Here is a 21,135-nt window from a genome sequence, read left to right as displayed (position 1 = left end):
TGGTTTCTCCCCTTCTCTGAAAATGCATCAGTGGAAAGGATTTCACCACCTTTGTGTTTGCAGATCTCCAACCTCTACCTGTATGACAGTGTCCTGATGCTGGCCAATGCCTTCCACCGGAAGCTGGAGGACCGGAAGTGGCACAGCATGGCAAGCCTGAATTGTATTCGCAAGTCCACCAAGCCATGGAATGGAGGAAGGTCCATGCTGGACACAATAAAAAAGGTGTGTGTAAGGGGACACTCACTGGGCTAAGGTTGAAGACAGGCCCTTCCTTGTATGCACATGCACGTGTGTGCACACACACACACACACACACACACACACCCTTGAGCAGGTATTCTGAAGCTGAGCTCTTTGTGTTGTTGCCCCTGAAGGCCCCGCCCAGAGCTCCCCTCCTTATCACTCTTCCTTTCCCAGAATTGAAGGTTGGTGAGCTGGGCTTCATAGATATGTTTTATTATTATTATTTTCTCTGTTCTCTACAAGGAGATTGGACTTTAGAGTTCATTATTATTATATTTCTTATTATTATAAGCAAATAATGGAGGCAACTGTCCAGCTGCTGTGAGTCAGATACCCTACCATGCAGGTGGCCACTGTTTCTAAAAGAGGCTGTCTCAGTAGGCAGTACGTGTGCTGATCACTGAGACTTTAGCTTGTGTGTGTGTGTTTGTATGTGTGTGCTCATGTGTTCTGCCTTTATGACCTGTTCCACACACTGAGGCACGACACCAAGTTAGAAGGCTGAATTTGAAGTGAATTGGGTAATCCATAGAAGACTTGTTAGAGCGAATTGGCTTTCAGAGGCTTCAAAAGAGCATTTAGGGAAATCTATAGTGCTAGGAGTTGTAGTCACAATAAATTGTGTACAGTGTCAATAGCAGTGAGTGTATTCCGGTGTTGGTTGAATCTAATGCAGTCTGAACCAGAGCTGGGGCCTCTCTTTAGTCAGCTCAGGATCTGGAGTTCTTCCAGCTCATAGTCTATAGGAGAACCAGCCTAGATGGAACCCCCATCCTAGGCTTGAAGGGAGAGGGGGCTCACCACAGGCTCCCTCAGCCCTCTGCCACCTGCTTCTACAGAACCCACTGAATGGCTAGAGAGAGGGGCAGGGCTTGCACACCTACCACATCCAGTATGTGCCAGACACTGCACTTGGTACACATCTGATCCTTTGGCCCTTGCAGCCCCTGTGATGTGAATCTAATTAACTCCAGGCTAGAGATAGATGATGGGAGATGGCTTGCCCAAGGTGGCATGAGCAGCAAAGCCAGGACTTGAGCTGGTGTTGGCCTCTAGTGCTCATGCTTTGCTGCCCAAAAGCTCTGTTGACCTTTGACTTTTCTCTTGGCTCGGGCTAAGATGAACCCTGGAGCAGGATGCAAGGGAAGACTGTAACCTCCAGGAGGGTGGAGACAGAACTGTCACTCCTTGATCTATAGCAAGTATGATATGTGGCACAGAGCATGTACTCTAATCATACTGACCACATGAATGTCAAGTGCAAGTCTTAGGGATTTCCCCTATGAGCAACAGTCTAGGAAGTGTCGATCTTGCTCTGAGGCTATAGGACTGCTAGCAGCCCTGTCCTCATTGCAGCCTGTCCAGTGCTTCCCCAAGATCTTGATTGTCCCCTTCTTGGTGACTACTTCCTTCCTTTCTTTGTCTTTGGGATTCCATCCCTTCCATCCATTTTCCTCAATGGGTTTTCCTTCTCTCCTGCAGGGCCACATCACTGGCCTCACAGGGGTGATGGAGTTTCGGGAGGACAGCTCGAATCCCTACGTCCAGTTTGAAATCCTCGGCACAACCTATAGTGAGACCTTTGGCAAAGACATGCGGAAGGTAAGCCACAGGACACCCTCCTCCTTCTCCTCCTGCATGTGTTAGCCAGCACAGAAGTCCTTCTCCCTGTCTCTCTCTGATGATACGGCCACTGATGCTGATGTTTATGGGGCACAGTGTGGAGAAGGTTCAGGGTGGTTTTCAGCCATGAAGTTCCGTTAATACAGTCTCTGAGTACAGCAGAGACTCCACCTCGTCCCACTGCCCTGGACGGCCCTGGATGGCCAACCATGCAGGCCTAGGCTGAAGCTGGAAGGGACAATGTATTTTCCTAGAGTGACCAAAATTAGCCCAACTGCAGGGACAGGTGTAACTGTGGCTGAGGCAGAGGTCTGAGGTTATGGCCAGTGCCCCCCAGATCTAAGAGTGAGTAAAGCCATGAACAGAAAAATGAGTCATGAGGAGGGTAGGAAGCAGAGAGCAGTGGAGCTCAGAGGAGGGAGACGGGAGAGGCAGATAAGTTGCGTAGTTCAGGGTGGGGTTAGACTCCTTTATTTGGTGCTAATGCAAGTGGCTGGCTTGGGGTCTTCCTGGTGATATATTTGCATCTTCCTCTTTCCTTCTATGGGAGATTTTCAAGGCTGAAAACTTGAAGGTGATGAAGGCAGCCTTTTCTCCAAGTTGAAAGCCCAAAGTTAAGGGGAGGCTTGTAAGTCCCTATACTAGTTATAGGGACCAAGAAGTCAGTGTAGCAAGAAAGTTATTGGAACATTTGTCCAAGAACCTCAGATGTGTTCATTGTGAGCCGGTATGAAGCTAATGGTGGGGTTGCAGGTAAGGCCAGTGGCTGAGTGCCCAGGGCCAGGTCACCCATCTGGCTTAGATGCACTCCTAGGAATGGTCCACATATAAGGCCCAGTGTTTGTTGGGACATTAACTGGTTGGCATACACTCAGGCACAGGCTCATACAGTCACAAACACATAAATTTCTATACACTTGAAAGGAAGCTATCTCTACTAATCAGTTCCCAAGAGATGAATAGGGCATAGTGAGCTTTCATCAGGGCAGGATAAACCCTTGGCAATGAGCCCTCTAGCCTGGCCTCCAGCATTAGTGGGGGGCAGTGGAGGGGCAGGAAAGGCTAACATGTGATTTATTGGGATATCAGGAATCTGGGTGAGGGAATTCTTTGGCTGTGCTCCTTGAGGAGCAGGTAGAAGGATGCATGTGTAGAATGGTGGAGGGTGTAAGGGCTAGAGGACATGCCGGGGGTGATCAACAGTTACCACACGGGAGGAGGACTGGCTTCCCACAGAGAGACTGGGATGGCTGGGGGTCCATGTGTGACGTGGGAGTTGGGGGGTTTCGTCCATCTTATGACAGAAGGTGGAGTCCTAGGTTGGTCATATAAATAATAGGAGGTTCAATAATTGGCCATAGTGCAACAGTGACAAACATGGTGTGATGATATTTTGGAGCTCAGAGGTTTGGTTGTGCCATAGTAAAGTGAGTTGGCCACTATGATGTGATAACCATGGAGGACCACGGTGTGGTGTGCAATGTCAAGGGCATCACGGATGGATTGTGATGTCTGTTAGGGATGCCCAGAGCTGTGAGGCTTGGTGGGGGGCCCGGGATGGGTGGTTAGAATTGGTCTGGGTCCTTCAGGATGGCAATAGAAGTGGGTTTGTGTTAGGTCTCCCACCTAGTAAGGAGAAACCAGCATCGATGAGCCCTTATAGTCACTCTGATACAACAGGGGCTTGCAGAGTGTAACTGCCTGCCAAAGCGACTGTTCACATCTGCTGCCATACATGCCTTCAGCCCCCAGTGGTCCTGAGAGGCTGGAGACACTCAGACCCTGCCTGCAAGCGGGCTCCCTTGCTGCCCCCATCCCCTTTCTTTTAGTTCAGCTTCAACAAGGCCCCACAGTAGATGGGTACGTTGGCTGTGGGGGGGGGTCCCTGCCTCGGAGGGCCACACTGGCAGCTCCAGGTGCCTGAGAGTCCAAGAGGCACTGTGTCCTCCACTTCCTGTTTCAGGTGTCTGGGTCTTCCATGTTGCCATGGCAACTCTCCTCCAATACCCCCAAAGCCAATGGGAGCTGGAGTCTCTCAGTCTAAGGAGCTTCGGAGAGCAGAGCAGGAGGCCTGAATGTAATTGAGTTGGAAGGGAAGCTGATTTTCAAGTGGGCTTTATTTTAAAACGTATCCTTTTGTCATCTTAAAATCTGACCTTAATAACTGCATATCCCAGTTGTTATCTGTCTGCCTGGCAGCTTATCTCTGTTAAGGAGAAGTTATCTGGAAAGCAGGGAATGGGATTTACCATAGCAAATGTTTTGTTATTCAGGCCCAGGGTACATTCAAGCAAGGTCTGGGAAGTTTCAGGATGAAGCAAGGCGGGCGGGGGGGGGGGGGGGGGGGGGGGGGGGGGGGACTGGGACAGAGTACTTAGGCCTAGGGCAGCATTTGAAGGCAGGGTTGGGCTATGGTTCCTGGTGGACGATGGTGCTGTTGAAGGGTATGGCTGGGAAATGGGGGGGACCTAAAAGTGAAGTTTAGGATGGAGAGCAGATTGAGGATTAGGGTCCTGAAGCACACAAAGGCAGAGATCATTCATTCTGAGGAGGTTGGGGCAACTCTGAGGAATCCCTTCAGTTGCATCTCTTTGGCCACATCCAGTTCAGAATGGTTATAGAAGCCAAGAGGGCTGACGGCTAGATGCTGGCCTGTTAGAGCAGGGTCATGGGTTCTCTGCACAAAATGGTGCCTATCTCAATATATGTATATATTCTAGTCTCTCTCTCTACTTATATTTATATAATTTCTATATATAATATATAGACCATTATTACAATTTATATAACTTCTATATTATGTGTGTATACCTATATGTATATATGTATCTATATATGTATAGGTACGTATAAATAAGCATATGTACATATTTTAAAAACAACCGTAGCAAACAAACAAACACAGGCACAAAACAAAAGCTAAGTAGCCTGTTTAAGATTTGAAACCAAGAGGAATTGTTTTAGGGAACAAATGGATGTTTTCTTAAGGTAAACACTCTGGAGGGAAATCTCAGGGAAGGTGAGTCACCCAGACGTTTTAGATTAAATGGCATCAAGAGACTGTGGATTACTCAGCCCCTTCAGAGGGTGGAAGGGGTAGGTGATTGCCTTTCACTGCAGGGTGCTGGACAAATACTAATTAAATTATCTCATCCAGGAAGTGCGTTCTTGTTGAGGGAGTGCTGGATGGCAGAATCAAAGGTCTATGTCACCAGCCTGCTGTGTAACTCCAGGCAAAATATCACTCATCTCTGTGTTTGGCTTGGAGCTGTCTGGCATGGGTGATCACCAAGCAACCCCACGGGGGCCAGGCTTTGCTGGAAAGTCACATCAGGCTCCCATAGGACTTGGCCTGGCATTTTTCCTGGAGGTGCATGCTTGTTACAATCAGAGCTCCACAGATTTCTACTTGGCTTTCTCTTTGTTCAGACAGAAACCTGCAAGGGAGCGCCCCACAGGCAAAAGTTCTTAGCTAGTGACAGGAGCTGGGGTGGGATTGTGAGAAACCACCTGTAGAGGAAAGTTACCAAAGGTGGGGGCATGGGAAGCTGTTTAGCATAGGACAGGAGGGAGCAGAGCACAGACTACTGAACACCTACTGTGAACACAGGAACCTTACACGTATGTTGTCTCAATGACTTGTGGACCTTTGTGTCACTCCTGGCTCTTCCTCCCCTGAGCTTTTGCAGCCTCTTCCCTTCTCTGAACCTTCATTTTCTCAGATAGGAGATGCAGATAGTACAGGTCTCCTGGTTGAATCAAGGGCTCAGTTGGTGTATTGACCCTGATGCAGCGCTGGGCAGTGAGTTCTCTCCTGGGTGGTGTGGGCCATCAAGAGCACACACTTATAGGCAGGCTTAGAACATGGCCTTCCGCAGGGTGCCTGGGTGGTTCAGTTGGTTAAGCATCCGACTCTGGTTTCAGTTCGGGTTACAATCCCATGGTTCATGGGATCAAGCCCCGCGTTGGGCTCTATGCTGACAGCGTGGAGCCTGCTTGGCATCTCTCTGCCTCTCCCCCACTCATGTTGTCTCCGTCTCTCTCAAAATAAAACAAGAACATGGCCTTCCAGCTTGAAGCTCCTGGACTACAGCCAAAGCCTGAGGCCAGAGACAGCAGGAGGGCTCTGTGTGCCCAGCAGTGCCCGTTCCCCCTTCCATGCATGGGGACAGATATCCACTCCTTATATAAAGACCATGAGGGAGAGTGTGCTGGGAACTTGGCCTCTGATGAAGTTTTGTTTTTAAGACTGTTTTGATGTGACTAAAGGAGGAAGGAAAACATGGTTGTCTTTTTTTCCCCCAAGTATGACACAAGCTACAGCCTTGCAGAAACATTTTTCCGTGACACGATTGTTGAGGATCTCTGCTGTTTTCCCAATGATACTGATGTGGGGGACTTGTTTCCTTCCACTAATGCAGAGTCCCTGCTGCAGTGACACCCTAGGGAAACTGCCAGCTGCCTGAAGGCCCTTTGAACATCATTTCCCACGGGCACTATCCACCTGTTTCACTGGCTTTGTGGAGGGTGACCTGTCTCCTTGGCCAGGAGGCTGGGGAGGTGGGCAGAAAGCATCAGGAAAGCCTATGAGTTTGCTCTGTGTGTTGGCATTCCAGGACAAATACTCTGGTGTGAGGAGAGAGAATGGGGCTATTTCTGCTCCTTGGGACAGAGAGCCAAGAGACCGAGAAAGAATTTAGTCCAGAAAATCTGTTTCAGCAGAATCTTCTTGGAACCCAAATACATTAAATAGTTGTAGAAGCAGACAGTTGAGTTGCTACAGATAGGGAACTGGGGTGGGGGGTCCTGAGCCTCCCCTGCACCATCTTCCCTGTCCCCGGTATCTTCTCTGTGGTTTTCTGAGCAGCTCCACTTGGGAAACTGAGGCCCGGAGACTGGAAAGACTCAATTATGTAGCACCAGCAATCATATGGCTGTGCTGGAGCTGGAGGGCAGATTTCTTGAAGGTGATGTGTAGCAGAGGCATTTTTTCTGAACTCAGGACAGTGTGGTTCTATGACCCCCTCACTCTACTTTCTACCCCACCCTACCCACCACCTCCAGAGCCAGCATTAGGGCCTCAGAGCCCTCTCCTGTTGGTCTAGAGCCTGCTGAAGTTCCACCAATGCCCTTGGCTCAGCCTCCTTATTCCAGTAATTACCTAAGGAAAAGGGAGGGCTTCATTCTCCTTTAACCAGTTTAAGATGCTTCTTCCGTTTTCTCTGTCAATTTCCATTCTTCACGAAAGCTGGCTTTGGACAGGAATCAAATGCCCTCCTTGATATCATGTCCCTGGGAGGGTCCTGTGACTGCTGATAATTCATAGAGGCATAATTGCTCATCATGTAGTGATCTCCATGCCATAGGACCCCAGCGCTCCCCGGGCTTGAAGGTGCATCATTAACATTCTTGCCCAGGTCTGCTACACTGTGTTAACAAATCGTCCCACATTCTCACGGCTCAGAAGTTCTAAGCAGTGAGGCCAGGTGAAAGAGGCAGCAGCCAGTAGACAGGATAGCTCATGTGATGAAGTAGAGACTGCCTCTTAGAGCACAAGTGGAATCCTTTACCTGGCGGCTCCAGCAGCTGGTACCAGGATCTGCGCCGTAGATTTAGCAGTGAGGAAAGGGAGGTGGGCCGTGGTGGGGCTGGGAGAATCCAGCCTGAGTATTGTGCAGTGTCTCTATTAAGCTGCTCTGATAGAGGCTCCCAGCTGTGCACAGTGAGTCACAGAAGAGAAATAAACTTCAGTCTCTTCATGGATTAGCATTCTTGCAGCATATTTCCCAAGTAAAATGTCAACCGTTCCAAACCCTTGTGCAGAACCACTTTTAATAGAGAGCAGAGAACCAAAACAAACTCTGCTGCTTCATCCAAGTAAAGGGATAAGGAAAAGATACAATTAAGTGTTTCATGTTAAGTGCATGTATCACTTCATTTTGAAGATAGCATCAATACATGTTCATTTAGGGTAGAATGATTAGAAAATACAGATAATTGAAAAGAAGAATATAAAAGTCAGCCATAATCTCTGAACAGAGGAATAAATACTGTTAGCATTTCTGGTGCTTTTGCCTTCTCTCTTTTTTTCCTTTTTTCCCCCCTTGCTCTGTACATAGCAATAGAGAAAGTGATATGTATATTGATCAAAAAATTGCTATTTATTGTACATACATTTTATATCCTGACTTTTCCACTTAATGCTACATTGGGAGCATTTTCTCATTGATTTCACTCTTCTTTACTATGATTTTTAATGGAAACACATTTCTCAGCTTATAAGGAGCCATCACTTATTTTATCTTCCTAGATGATGAATGTTTAGGCATTTATATCATACTACTATGGAATAATGTTGGAATGGACATCCAAAATATATGTAGTTTTATTGCATCTATATTTATTTCCTTCTTCTCCTTAAGGAAGGGAATTACCAAACCAAGGATAATAATTTTTTAAAGTTCCTATTTTAAAGTACCTATTTTCAAATTGATTATAGAAAGATTTAATAATTTTCACATCCATCAGTAGTATATGGAAGTTTCCATTGCATCCTATCCTCAAAACATTGAGTGATATATTAAACATTTTTTGCTAATTTGGTAACTGTGTAAAAATAATGTTGATAAATTTCCACTTCTTGGGGAGTTGTGCATTTAAAAATATAGTCATTGGTCAGTTGTGTTTCATATTTTGTAAATTACATCTTTGGTCCTTTGTTCTTTTTTACTGGGGCTGAAGTTTTTCTGGTCAGTCTCTATAACCAGTCTCTCAGAAGGGAATTGATAGTTATTTGTGTCAGATATTTTGTTCCCATAAACTGTTTGCATCTGAAGAAAATAATTTCACATAAAGACATTTAATAACTTATGTGTTTGTATTTTTAGAAAGTCATGCCCAATTCACAAAGTAGATACTGTTCATCCATACTTCCTTCTAGTATTTTTACTGTTTGATTTTATTTCAGTGTAATCTGCCATTTACTTAGGATTGATTTGGGATAAATTGTGACATGATGACTTAACTTTTACGTTATTCAGTATTGGTTCCTACTTCTCAGGAATCCTTCCTTTCCCTATTGACTTGAATGTCACATCTATCATATGCTCTGCTAAATTTTGCTATATCTCGCCATTGGTTTTTAAAACATTCTTAGACTCCTTTCTCCCTGTTTTCGCCTCTCAGGTTAAATATAATTAATCTTTGTGTACTTGTAGAGTGCACTTGTCTGCAGGTAACAGAATGCTCATCTCATGTGGATTAAACAATAAGGAAGACTTATTATCTCACATAAAAAGAAGCCTGGCGCTAGGGCGGCTCCAGCGTTGGCCAAGGCAGACGTTTGTGCCCAGATCAAAGGCTTGGGTCTTTTTCATCTTTCTACTTGCCTGTCCCCAGGGTGTAGTCTGAGCTCTCTTCATAATTTCAGGATGGCTGTGGTCATTTCAGCTGTCATACCCAGAGAGACAGCAGCAAGTGGAAGAAGAGGGTCATTTCTTTGTATGTGTTGCTTCCTTTTTATAAACGAGGAAACCTCTCCCAGGAGTTGAGCCTGGCTACCCATTTGTATACAATGATGGTTTTGCTTTTTTGTTGTTGCTGTGAAAGTTTTCCACCTACATGACATTGACCTATAGTTTCCCTCTCAGATGCTTGTGTTCAACTTGTGTTAGGCTGTGTAACATGGGTAGGTGATCGTTCACTCTTTTGCACTTATAGGGAAAGAACTCTGGAAAGTTGGAAAGAATTTAAGTCCTAAAATTACCTGGGCTGGTTGTTAGTCTTAGAGTTATTACTTAGATGTTTTGGAAATTCTCTTCCCTGATTTCTACATTTCCTTGAGTAATTTTTAGTAATCTGCTTTACAGAAAATCTTGGATAACACTGGTGTTTTCAAATTCATTCTAAAGCTCTTACATGGTATTTGCAAATAATTTAGGAAGTGTCTATATGTTGAAATATTTCTTTTCTTATTGCTACTGTCGTGTATTTGTGTTGTCTCCCTTTATTTCTTGATTTGACTAGACAGGAAGGTTTTTTTATTGATCTTTTTCAAAGAGCTAAGTCTAATTTGTTTAATCAATTTTGTTGTATTTTATGTTTCTCTAATTAATTGATTTGTTTTTCTTCACGTCTCCCTGCTGCCTGGTGTTTGTCTTATTGTTGATTTTTAAACTTATTCTATGAGGTATCAGATAATTTGTTCTTTCCCGTTTTGGAACACACTCTGTTCTGAATAGAACTGTGGCTGAATCTCAGTGGTTTTCCTAATGTAAACTGACCTGTAACATTTATACAGAAAAGTGCCTAAATCATGAGTAAATCAGTGTGTTTTCAAAAAGTGAACACGCTCATGCAGTCTACACCTGCATCAAGAAACAGAACATTGTCAGTGACTACAGCATCACCTTTGTGCCTCCTTCTGGTCACTACACCCACCAGCGGAAATACTATCGACATCTGACGCACCCTCCATACTCTATGTAACTGCCTTCTTTTGCTCAATGTCATGTTTGTGAGATTCATTATTACTATTGTACTTTTAGCTCATTTGTTCTTTCTGTGTTTTAGAATGTAAGTTTTATTGTTATTCACGTATCGTGAGGACAACAGATCAGGAGATGCCTAGCGTTGAAAAGGTAGCTTGTAACAGTTCCCTGGAGGTGGGGGAATGTCACACCACACAGGGCTACAAGGGGAAGCACCAGAGTCAGTCAGGAGGCAGAGGGTGCGCTAGAAAATGTGGACAAGAGGCTTTATGGTGGTTTTTGCAGGAGGCAGGGTAAGCAGAGTCAGTATTGGGTAGTTTGAAATGACATTAGTTTCAGCAGGCTCTGGGATATAGGGGCTGCTCAGAGTTATCTGTTTCACCCTAGGATGAGGGCAGAGGAATAGTAGCCCAGAAGGACAGTGCTCCATAAAGCAGGTGGTTGGGGGTGGTGAGACAGGCTCTGGATTGGTTAGATTGCATACGAAAGGCACCCCTGCCAGAGAGGCATTTACTGTCTCTGGGAGTTGGCTAGTCCCGGAAGAGGCAGTCTCTCTAAGGATTAGCAAGACTCTGGATAGCAAAGCACCAGAAACATAGAAAATAAAAAGACATGATTAACATATATTGACATATAATATGCCTTTTATGACTATTTCATACTTTGTTTATGTATTCTGTTGTTGAAGGCACTTGAGCTGTTTCCAGATTTTTCTATTACCAACAATCCTGCTTTAAACATTCTTAGATGTATGTTTTTGGGGAACATGTCTGTCTTTCTGTTGGGTATATATACCTGAGCATGGAATACTAGGTCAGAAAGTATGATTAACAGATACTGCCAAACACTTTTTAAAATGCTTGTTATCAGCTTACATACCGATGGGTAGTTCCTAAGAGCATCATTTGTTCTTCACTAACCCTCAGTGAACTAACATGGACTGTTAGTCTATTACATGTTAGCCATTCTGCTGGGTGGATAATGGCTTCTCACTAGTGTTATTTCATTTCCATGATGATTAATGATATTGAGCTCCTTTCCAAGTGTTTATTAGTCATTTGGAGATCTCTGTGAGATGCCTGTTCAGGTCTTTCATGCATTTTTTTTTAATTTGGTTTTCAGCCTTTTTCTTAGTGATTTGTAGGTGAACTAGATATTTGTCCTTTATATATATTGGAATTGTTTTCTCACACGCTGTGCCTTGCCTCTTTAATGCTCTTAATGACATCTTTTAATGAACAGAAATTCTGGATTTTAAAGTGTTTTCATTTATCCAGTTGACCATTTTCCCCCTATTTGTTTACTATATTTGGTGTGCTGTTTAGATGTATACCTGAATACCTATTTCAGATCATGAAGCTGTCATCCTATATTTTCTTCTAAATGTTTTCTTTTTTACACTACTCCTTTGTAACTGCATTACATCTGGACTCAGTCTCTGTGTATGGTGTGTCTTGGAGGCAAGATATATTTTAAAAATAAAGATATTTGATCCAATACCATTTATTGAAAGAATAAACTCACTTTTCTAGTGCTTTGCCATACTACCTTTTTCAGAAGCCAGGTAGCTGTATATTGTGGGTCTGTTTTTGGAAATGTGTAGGTGCACCAAGATCATACTCTTTTAATAATCACAGTTTTATAATAACTCTTGAGTTCAGACAGTGTACGTCCTCTAGCTTCTTCCTTTTTTTCTTCAAGATAGACTTGACTATTCTTGGCCCTTTGCATTTCTGCATACATTTCAAAATTTGATTTTTAATTGCTGAGGCATAGGAGCACGTGTACCCCAATGTTCATAGCAGCACTCTCCACAATAGCTAAAACATGGAGAGAGCCTAAGTGTCCCATCAACAGATGAATGGATCAAGAAGATGTGGTTTATCTATACTATGGAATACTACATGGCAATGAGAAACAATGAAATCTGGCCATTTGTAGCAACATGGATGGACCTTGAGGGTGTTATGCTGAGCGAAATAAGTCAGGCAGAGAAGGACAAATATCATATGTTTGCACGTATAGGAGGATTAGGAGGAACTTGACGGAGGAACAAGGGGGAGAAGAAGGGCGGAAATGGTGGGGGAAAGGGAGAGAGGCAAACCATGAGAGACTCTTGAATGCTGACAAAAACTGAGGACAGATGGATGTGGGGGGGAGGGGGGGATGGGCATGGAGGAGGACACTTGTGGGGATGAGCACTGAGTGTTATGTGGAAACTAATTTGACAATAAACTATTTGTAAAAAAAATAAAAATAAAAAAAATTAGATTTTTATTTTCTGCAAATAAGATCTGGCAGTTTTAAAAAAGTTTGTTTGTTTAGAGAGAATGGGGGAGGGGCAGAGAGAGAGAGAGAGGGAAAGAGAGAATCCCGAGCAGGCTCCGCACTGTCAGCGCTAAGCCTGATGCAGGGCTCAGTCTCATGAACTGTAAGATCATGACTTGGGCTGAAGTCAACAGTTGGATCTTAAGCAACTGAGCCACCCAGGCACCCCACAAAAATCTGGGGTTTTCCCTGAGATTTCACGGACTCTAGATCAATTTAGGGAGAGTTAACATCTTACAAACATTGAGTGATCTAGTTCGTGAACATACTATATCCCTCAATTAGATTTTTAATTTCCCTCAGGAAAGTTTTGTAGTTTTTTACTCTAGAGATCTTAAATAACTTTTGTTTGATTTTCCCCCATATTAATATTTGAGATTATATTATAGATAGTATATAATCAAACTTATTTTCTACTTGTTTGTTGTGTGTATATAGAAATATTCATTTTGTATATTAAACTTGCTTCTAGTGAACTATTCACTGATTTATTCTAATAATTTACTTACAGATTCTTAAGATTTTTGTGTATACATAGTCACATCATATATGAAAGTCACTTTTTCTTTCCCATTTTTATGGCTTTATTCCTTCCTCTTTCCTTATCACACTACTTAGGGTCTTTAATTCAAGTTGAATAAATGCAGTGATAGTGGGCATTCTTACCCAGTTCTTGATCTCAGAGAACAGCTTTTTATAATGCACAATTCTACATTATATTTGCTGCGTATTTTTAGTAGGTGTTTGTTTTAAGATTGATAAAACTCCCCTGAATTTCTGGTTTGCTAACAGTTTTGTCAATAAAGGGGTATTAATTCAGTCAAAGGTTCTTTCACATCTATTAATATAATTATAAAATTTATATTTTTACTATTTCCTGTAAACATATAAATCACATTGATTTTTTTTGGCCCTTTTTGATGCTGTTTATAATTTCTCATTTCTATATCAATCCTATACCTTGCTGTTTGGATTATTATTTTATGTTTATGTTTTATAATTTGTTCGAATATTTGGAAAGTTTGGTTCCTTCTGATTTCTCATTCTTCTCAGAATATATTCTTCTTTAAATTAAACTTTTATTTTGCGATTAACATAATTAACATTCATTTGTAAGAAATAATATAGAGAAATACAGAGATCAAGTATACCCTTTATTAAGTTTCTCCCAATGGTAACATCTTATAATACTCATGTATAGTAACGCAACCAACCAGCAACCACCGTCTTGACATTGATAGAGTTCATGAATCTGATTCAGTTTCAGATTCCCTCAGTTTCATTTGTACGTGTGTGTGTGTGTGTGTGTGTGTGTGTTCACACATGTGACAGTCTACTCATATCAGCATTTTGTCGTTTCAAGTGATATCTGGAAATCTTACTTTCATTTAGGTCCCTTTTCCCTTCTTCACTTTCAAGTATCATTGTCTTGAGTAGCAGATGGTATAATTATTTATGTTTTAATCATCAAATATGATTAATAAAACTTAGGAAGAAGACAGTCTATGGTAGGTATATACTCATATTTCTGTTCTTTTTGCTGTTCTTTTGTATTTTTGATGCTCCAAGAATTATTTTATCCTTATCCTTTCTTTTTAATAAATTTCCTTTGGCAATCTTAAGGATCTGCTGGCTGAATATTCTTTTGGTTTTCCTTTTGGTTGAGAGTTCTTATTTTTCCTCTGGAAAAGTGGTATGTGGAAAATGATTGTACCATTTTCTACTAGCCTCCATAATTTCAGAGGAGAATTCACTGTCATTGTTGGTTTTCTTCTAGATAGTTTCCCTCTAGATGCTTTAAAGATTTTTTTTCATATTTGATTTTCAGAATTTTTTTATGATGTGTCTTGATGTGGATTTCTTTGAATTTATCCTGTTTGCAATTCCTATGTTCTTTATTTTTTAATGTTTTATTTATTTCTGAGAGTGAGAGAGACAGCGTGAGCAGAGGAGGGTCAGAGAGAGGGAGATACAGAATCCGAAACAGGCTCCAGGCTCTGAGCAAGCTGTCAGTACAGAGCCCGACACGGGGCTCGAACTACGAACCACGAGATCATGTCCTGGGCCGCCAACTGAGCCACCCGGGCACCCCTGCAATTCCTATGTTCTTGAGACTATAGGTTTATATGTCTTTCATGAAATTTAGGGAATTGCTAACAATACTCTTTCTTTTTCTTTTCTCCTTCCAGGATTTCAGTGGAGTGAAGGTTAGGTCTTTTGTCCCTCAAGTTCCTAGCTCAAGTCCTAGTCATCTCTTTTTCAGTCTGTATTCTCTCTGTTACTCATGTTGGGTAAATTTCACTTCTCTGTTCTCCAGTTGTCCATTCTATGTCCTGCCATTTATTCTATGATTGATTCCACACAGCAAGTTTTTAAAGTTTTGTTAATCGCATTTTTTTCAGTTGCATGACTTCCATTTTGTTCTATCTTATACTCTCCTTACTGAGATTTTCTACGTTTTTTTTTTTTTATTTGTTTCAAAAGATTTTGTAATTGCGTGTTGCAGCATTTTTATGGTGACATTTGAAATCTTTATCAGATAACTCAAATATCTGATCATCTTGGTCTTAGCATTGGTTGATTGTCGTTTCTCATCCAAATTGTTATTTTGCAGGTTCTTGGTATGATGGGTAAATTTTTTACTATATTCTGAACATTGTGGAAATTATCTTAGGAGGCTGCATTCTATTTAAATCTTTTATTTTAGTAGGGAGTTACCTTCTTTCGTTTTAGCACATAAGTCTGTCCTACTTTTATCTGCTGTGTTTCCAGTGACTTCTTAATTTTAAGAGCTGATATTATTTTGGTTGGTTTAGTTTATCTGGTGCTTTGGGGGCTTCTGTTTTTCCCTCTTCAGGCTTCCTGAGGAGAGTGAATGGGTTTTCTCTCAGATGGGTCACCTGGTACCTCTTGTTAAAGGAAGAGAGTCTCTGGCCTGTGAAGGTGAGGACCACTTCCCAAGGTGGGCCATTTGTGGTCCGATCAGCCTGCCTCTGGGGAACAGAGGACGCTTCCCTGGCTGAGCCCTGATTGTGGCAGGATTCACCCTGTTAATGCCACCTGGTGACTGTCAGTGGAGATGGGGATTCTCAGACCTATGGAGACAAAGAGGCCTTGTGGATTGGGCACTTATGGTGGTAAAATCAACCCTGTTGGTGATTGTGCAGCTTCCCAGCTGTCCCATCATGGGTCAGGGGAGGCTCAGGCTGATGTGGAAGGGAAGGATTTCCTAGGCCGGGCCATTTGTTGACAGAAAAGCTCCTGAGGGATTTCCCAGGCCAGTGCTTCGGGCCTGGGCTGGCTGGGGAACAAGGAGCCTCCTAAGGGCTAGATTGGAAGTTCCCAATTCCAGGCCTCAGATGCTCTCTTCTGGTGGTTGGGGACCATAAGACACTGCCACTGTGTGCTTCCAGTCCTGAGTTCCCCAACCCTTTGCTGTCCCCTCCTGATCTCCCAGACGTCTCTTGGTTGCCTTTTGCCTTATGTCCAGGGCTTCCAGTCATACTTATGTTACTATGATTTGTTATTCTTTTCAATGACTTCTTGATATGTTTGGGTATATAATTTAATTTTGTTTTTCTTCTTTTCATTTAAAAGCTGTTAATCCCCTTCTCAGTATAGTACAATTCTTGACTTCTGATTGATGGTATTTTGTCTGTTTACATTCAAAGTAATGGCTAATCTGTTTGGAATTATGGCCATCATTTTCTTATTCATTTTCTATTTGATCCACATATTTCATTTTCTTTGTTTTCTCTTCCTTTTTTGCCTTGAATGTTTTATTTTTAAAATATTATTTTCTCTCTCATAACTGTTGAATCTACATGTATTTTAAAACCCTATAAGCTATTACTATTCAGTTTGTGCAGCCAATATTTTTGTATCATACACCTACAAGTGAGCCTCCATTTTCTGGAAAGATTGTATAAAGTAGTCATTATTTCGTCCCAAAGCATTTGGTAGATTTTGTCAACGAAGTCATCTATGCCTGAAATTTTCTTCTTTGAAAGTTTTTTTAAATTATAAATTTTATGCATTTAATATATATTTGAGATATTATGGTTATCTAATTCTTTGTGAGTGATTATGATAGTTTATGTCTTTTAAAGAACTGGTCCTTGGGGCGCCTGGGTGGTTCAGTCGGTTAAGCATCTGACTTCGGCTCAGGTCATGATCTCGCGGTTTGTGAGTATGAACCCCTCATGGGGCTCTGTGCTGACAGCTCAGAGCCTGGAGCTTGCTTCAAATTCTGTGTCTCCCTCTCTCTCTGCCCTTCCCCTGCTTATGCTGTGTCTCTCACTGTCTGTCAATAATAAATAAATGTTTTAAAAAAATGTTTTTAAATAAAGAACTGGTCCTTAATCATTTAAGTTGTTTAATTTATGGGCGTATAAAAATTTATGTTTCCTTATTATTTAATTTATTTATTTAAAAATTTTTAATGTTTTTATTTATTTTAGAGAGAGACGGAGCAAGTGGGAGAGGGGCAGAGAGAGAGAGAGAGAGAGAGACATAGAATCTGAAGCAGGCTCCAGGCTCTGAGGTATCAGCACAGAGCCCGATGTGGGGCTCGAACTCATGAGCCTTGAGATCATGACCTCACAAGCCATGAGATCATGACCTGAGCTGAAGTTGGACACTAAACCAACTGAGCCACCCAGGTGGCCCAATATTTCCTTATTATTTTAAAGTCTGTAGTGATGTCTCATTTTTGTTGAGGGTATTGGTGCTTTGTGTCATTATTTCTTGGTCAGTCTGACTAGTTTTATCATTCTTATTGATTTTCTCAAAAGGCAGCTTTTGATTTCATTGATTTTTCTCTATTGTTTTTCTGTTTTCATATTCAATGATTGCGTCTCTTAACCTTATTATTTCGCTTATTTTTTTGTTTTGGGTTTGATTTGTTCTTTTTTTCTCTAATTAAGGATGGAAATAGGTTATTTATTTTATATCTTTAGGCTTTCTCTAATGTAAGCTTTTAATGACTACACATTTCCCCGTAAGCACTGTTTTGGCTACATTCCATAAAACTTAATAAGTTTTGCCATTAGCCACCTATTTATTTTCAGTCGGTCTAGCATTTATGTTTAAATTATGACTTCTGTAGGGTGCTCAGCTCATAGTAGGGGGCTCCTTTTCGTCCACCCTGTCAGTATCTGTTCAGATCATTACCATCTTAGCTAATTATTGATAGAGTTGCATTTATGTCTACAATTTTGTTATTTGTTTTATTCTCCTTTTATGTTGGTATTTTGTGCCACCTTTCTTGCCTTCTTTTGGGTTACATATTTGAATATTTTTAATGTTCCATTTTAGTTTATTTATTTCATTTTGGGGCTTATCTCTTTGTATTAATATTTAAGGGCCTTATTTAGGGATCTATCATTTTATATGTATATGTCTGCATGTATATTTATCTGTATTTCACAGCTCACTTAGAGTTAATATTGTACTATGTTACATAAAATGTAGAAACCTTGTAACGTATAGGTTCCTATAATTTTCTCAGCTTATCTCTGATTTATTTTGTGTTATAGGATATATACACACACACACACATACACACACACATACATACACACATACATTGGAAACTCAAGGTATACAATACAATGATCTTTTAAAATTTCAACAGTCATACTCATTTAAAAGTACTTCTGGTGGGGAAAAAGTCGTTAAAGATTTTCCATTTATTTTATTCACCTTTTCCCCCAGAGATCGACATTTCCCTTTGAAATTATTTTCCTTTAGCCTGAAATAATTCCTTGAGCATTATTTGTAGTGAAGGTCTTCTGGCAAAAATTTCCCCTAGTTTCCCTTTTTCTGAGATCTTAATTCTTTATTCCTGAAGGATATTTTAACTTGGTATAGAATTCTAAGTTGGCAGTTTTTTTATCCTGACGTCTGTATTCTCTGCAAGATATCCATGGTCATCCCAAACCTGGTTCCCCTGGATATAACATGCTACCTTCCTCCAGCTGCTTTCACATTTTTTTTCCCCCTTTGGTTTTCAGAAACTTGCTTAAGATGCATCTAAACGTAGTTTTCTTTGTGTATATGCTTTTGGGAGTTCACTGAATGTTTTGAATTCATAAATGTATAGCTTTTACCAATACTAGGAAATTTTCCATAATTATTACTTTAAATAGTGTGGTGTGTGTGTGTGTGTGTGTGTGAGAGAGAGAGAGAAAACCTTTTTCTTATCTTCTGGGGCTCTAATGGCACATATATCAATATTAATATTTATACTCTCCAGTAGATTCTCAGGCTTTCTCATTTTCAACTGTTTCTGCACCTATTTATTTTTTCAGATTGAATCATTTTCATTCTGTGTTCAGGTTCATCGAATGTAGAGCAATGATGGGTTTCTGTGCTGCCTTTAGGGCCCATTGCTATCACCACCACCACCACACTGATCATAATAAGAGTCCCCTAAAGGGTAAAATGGAGCAAGAACAGAGGGTGCAGGGAGAAAAATATATATGCACATGCATATATGTGCAATTAATACATACATATATCTCTATCTGTGTCTAGTCCATGTCTTTGTCTCTTTCTCCACAGAGAGAAAGAGGAAACTCATCTGCATGCAGTTTGCTTCTCTAAGTTTGGATGCCCTTCCACATTCTGCCTACATTTTTTGTCACCTGCTGGAGTCCTTAAATGATTGTTTTTTTGCATTTTGTCCAGAAATTAGAAGTCCATCAAGCAGAAACTATGGGCTATAATAGATTTTTGCCAATATGGCATAGCTAGAACTCTAGTCATAAGTATTTTAAATAAATTAAGAGAAGAAAATAAATAATAAAAGTGCTTATAATTTGCTGTCTACAAGAGGGTTTCTACAACCACTTTATTTCAAGGCCATTATCACAAGGTACCCTCACTGTCATTTTTTTAAGTATATTTTCTCTGGTGTCAAAAATCGGGTTTCCTGTTATTTTTTTAAATAAGACTTTGCAAATGCAATTTCGTTAGCCTTTTATCTACATAAATTTTATTTTGAAAAGTCAGTTGCCATTCTTATTCTTGCACCTTTCCAGGGAGTATATTTGTATATTTTTAAGCTGCTTTTAAGATTTTTCTCTGTCTTTGCTTTTCAGAAAGTTTGAGAATAATGTGTTTAGGAAGGTACTGTGTTTTCCCCTTTATCCTGCTGTATTTGTTGAGTGAATGGTTTGATGTATTTCATTAGATTTGGGAACTTATCAGCTATTATTTCTTTACATATTAATTATGACAGTTTCTCTTTTTCAGACAATTAAATATTTATTAGATATGTTTAATGGGCACCTATGTCTTTGGTACTGTATTTTCCCTTTTTTTTTTTCCCACTCTTTGAGCTTTATTTGAATATCAGATATAAACATGTCTTTGAGTTAACTAGTCCCAGCTTCTCTTGGAACCAGTTTTTACACTGATTCAGTGAATATTTAATTTTATATTTTTATTTGACAGTTCTTGACTGTCTTTATAATTCTTTTTTATGCATTCAGATTACCTGTACAAAAACTATAACTTTATATCCAGGCTGTTTCTCATTTCTTCTGTTTTTCTTAACATATAGATATGACCTCGATGTACTATTTATGTTCAAATCTTTGTATGTTATCTCCAATATTCATCTACTAACGATTTAATTTTTTTGATTATCGGTTACTCTTTTTTAAACATTTATAGTAGTAATTTTTGTTTTATCTTTGACAGTATGAGATTTATGTTGTAGTGTCTGGCTTATTTTGTGTTTGTCTGATGGCTGTGAAATACTGTACTTGAAGACATCTGAGGAACTAACATACCATCTTGATACTATTAGGTTTAGTTTTAGAATTTGTTATAGTGATTCTGTTATAGTCTTTCCCTCACACTTAGAACTGGATTCTTACATTTAGGACATGGCCTCTTGTGGTCTCAGTTGAAAGTGATTGGTATTCATCAAGATATTTAAACTCAAGTTTTTAGCCTATTGTTTAACATGTCTCTAGTATCCTGTGTCCTCTGAAATATCTGCTCATTTCTCCATTCTCCCAGTGGGTCAGTCACATCCTCTTAGATTCTTTTCCAGCGAGATACATACCTTAGGAGTCATCCAAGAACTCATGCACAGTTTTTACAGAGGTATTTTGTACTTTTTCACTTCAGCTTCTTTCCCTCTTTTAACATGTTTCAGAATTTTGTTTCACCTCTGTACTACAAACTGTTCCCTCCACTTAGGGAGACTGCCATCCCACGCCCTTGTTTGATTTCCATGCAAAATGGATGGAAAAATGTCTTCAGGTAAGAAGATCTAGTGTGACTATCAAGTTGTCTCATTTTTTTTTTCATTATCTCAAATGCAGTCTTGTATTGGTTGGTATACAGGGGTCTGAAAATGGTTATTTTGAATATTTGAATAAGTTTTATAGTAGTTTACTGTGGTAAGTTTCCTTATTTTTATGACTTTTTACAC

At 40.6% G+C, this 21,135-nt stretch overlaps 1 protein-coding gene across 2 annotated transcripts in view; it reads left to right on the top strand.

The window, feature by feature from the left end:
- GRID1 (glutamate ionotropic receptor delta type subunit 1) overlaps positions 1-21,135 on the top strand; it is a 539,165-nt gene that overhangs the window by 328,568 nt on the left and 189,462 nt on the right. For both annotated transcript variants that reach the window (XM_039222327.1, XM_039222328.1), the window contains exons 5-6: positions 64-225; positions 1,729-1,848. In XM_039222327.1, coding sequence (XP_039078258.1) covers positions 64-225; positions 1,729-1,848 — 282 coding nt within the window. The remainder of the gene's footprint in view (positions 1-63; positions 226-1,728; positions 1,849-21,135) is intronic.

This window comes from Hyaena hyaena, unplaced genomic scaffold, assembly GCF_003009895.1.
Source record: "Hyaena hyaena isolate Hyena2069 unplaced genomic scaffold, ASM300989v1 scaffold_1100, whole genome shotgun sequence".
In the NCBI taxonomy this organism is placed as follows: domain Eukaryota; kingdom Metazoa; phylum Chordata; class Mammalia; order Carnivora; family Hyaenidae; genus Hyaena; species Hyaena hyaena.
This window is presented reverse-complemented; position numbering and strand designations above follow the sequence as displayed.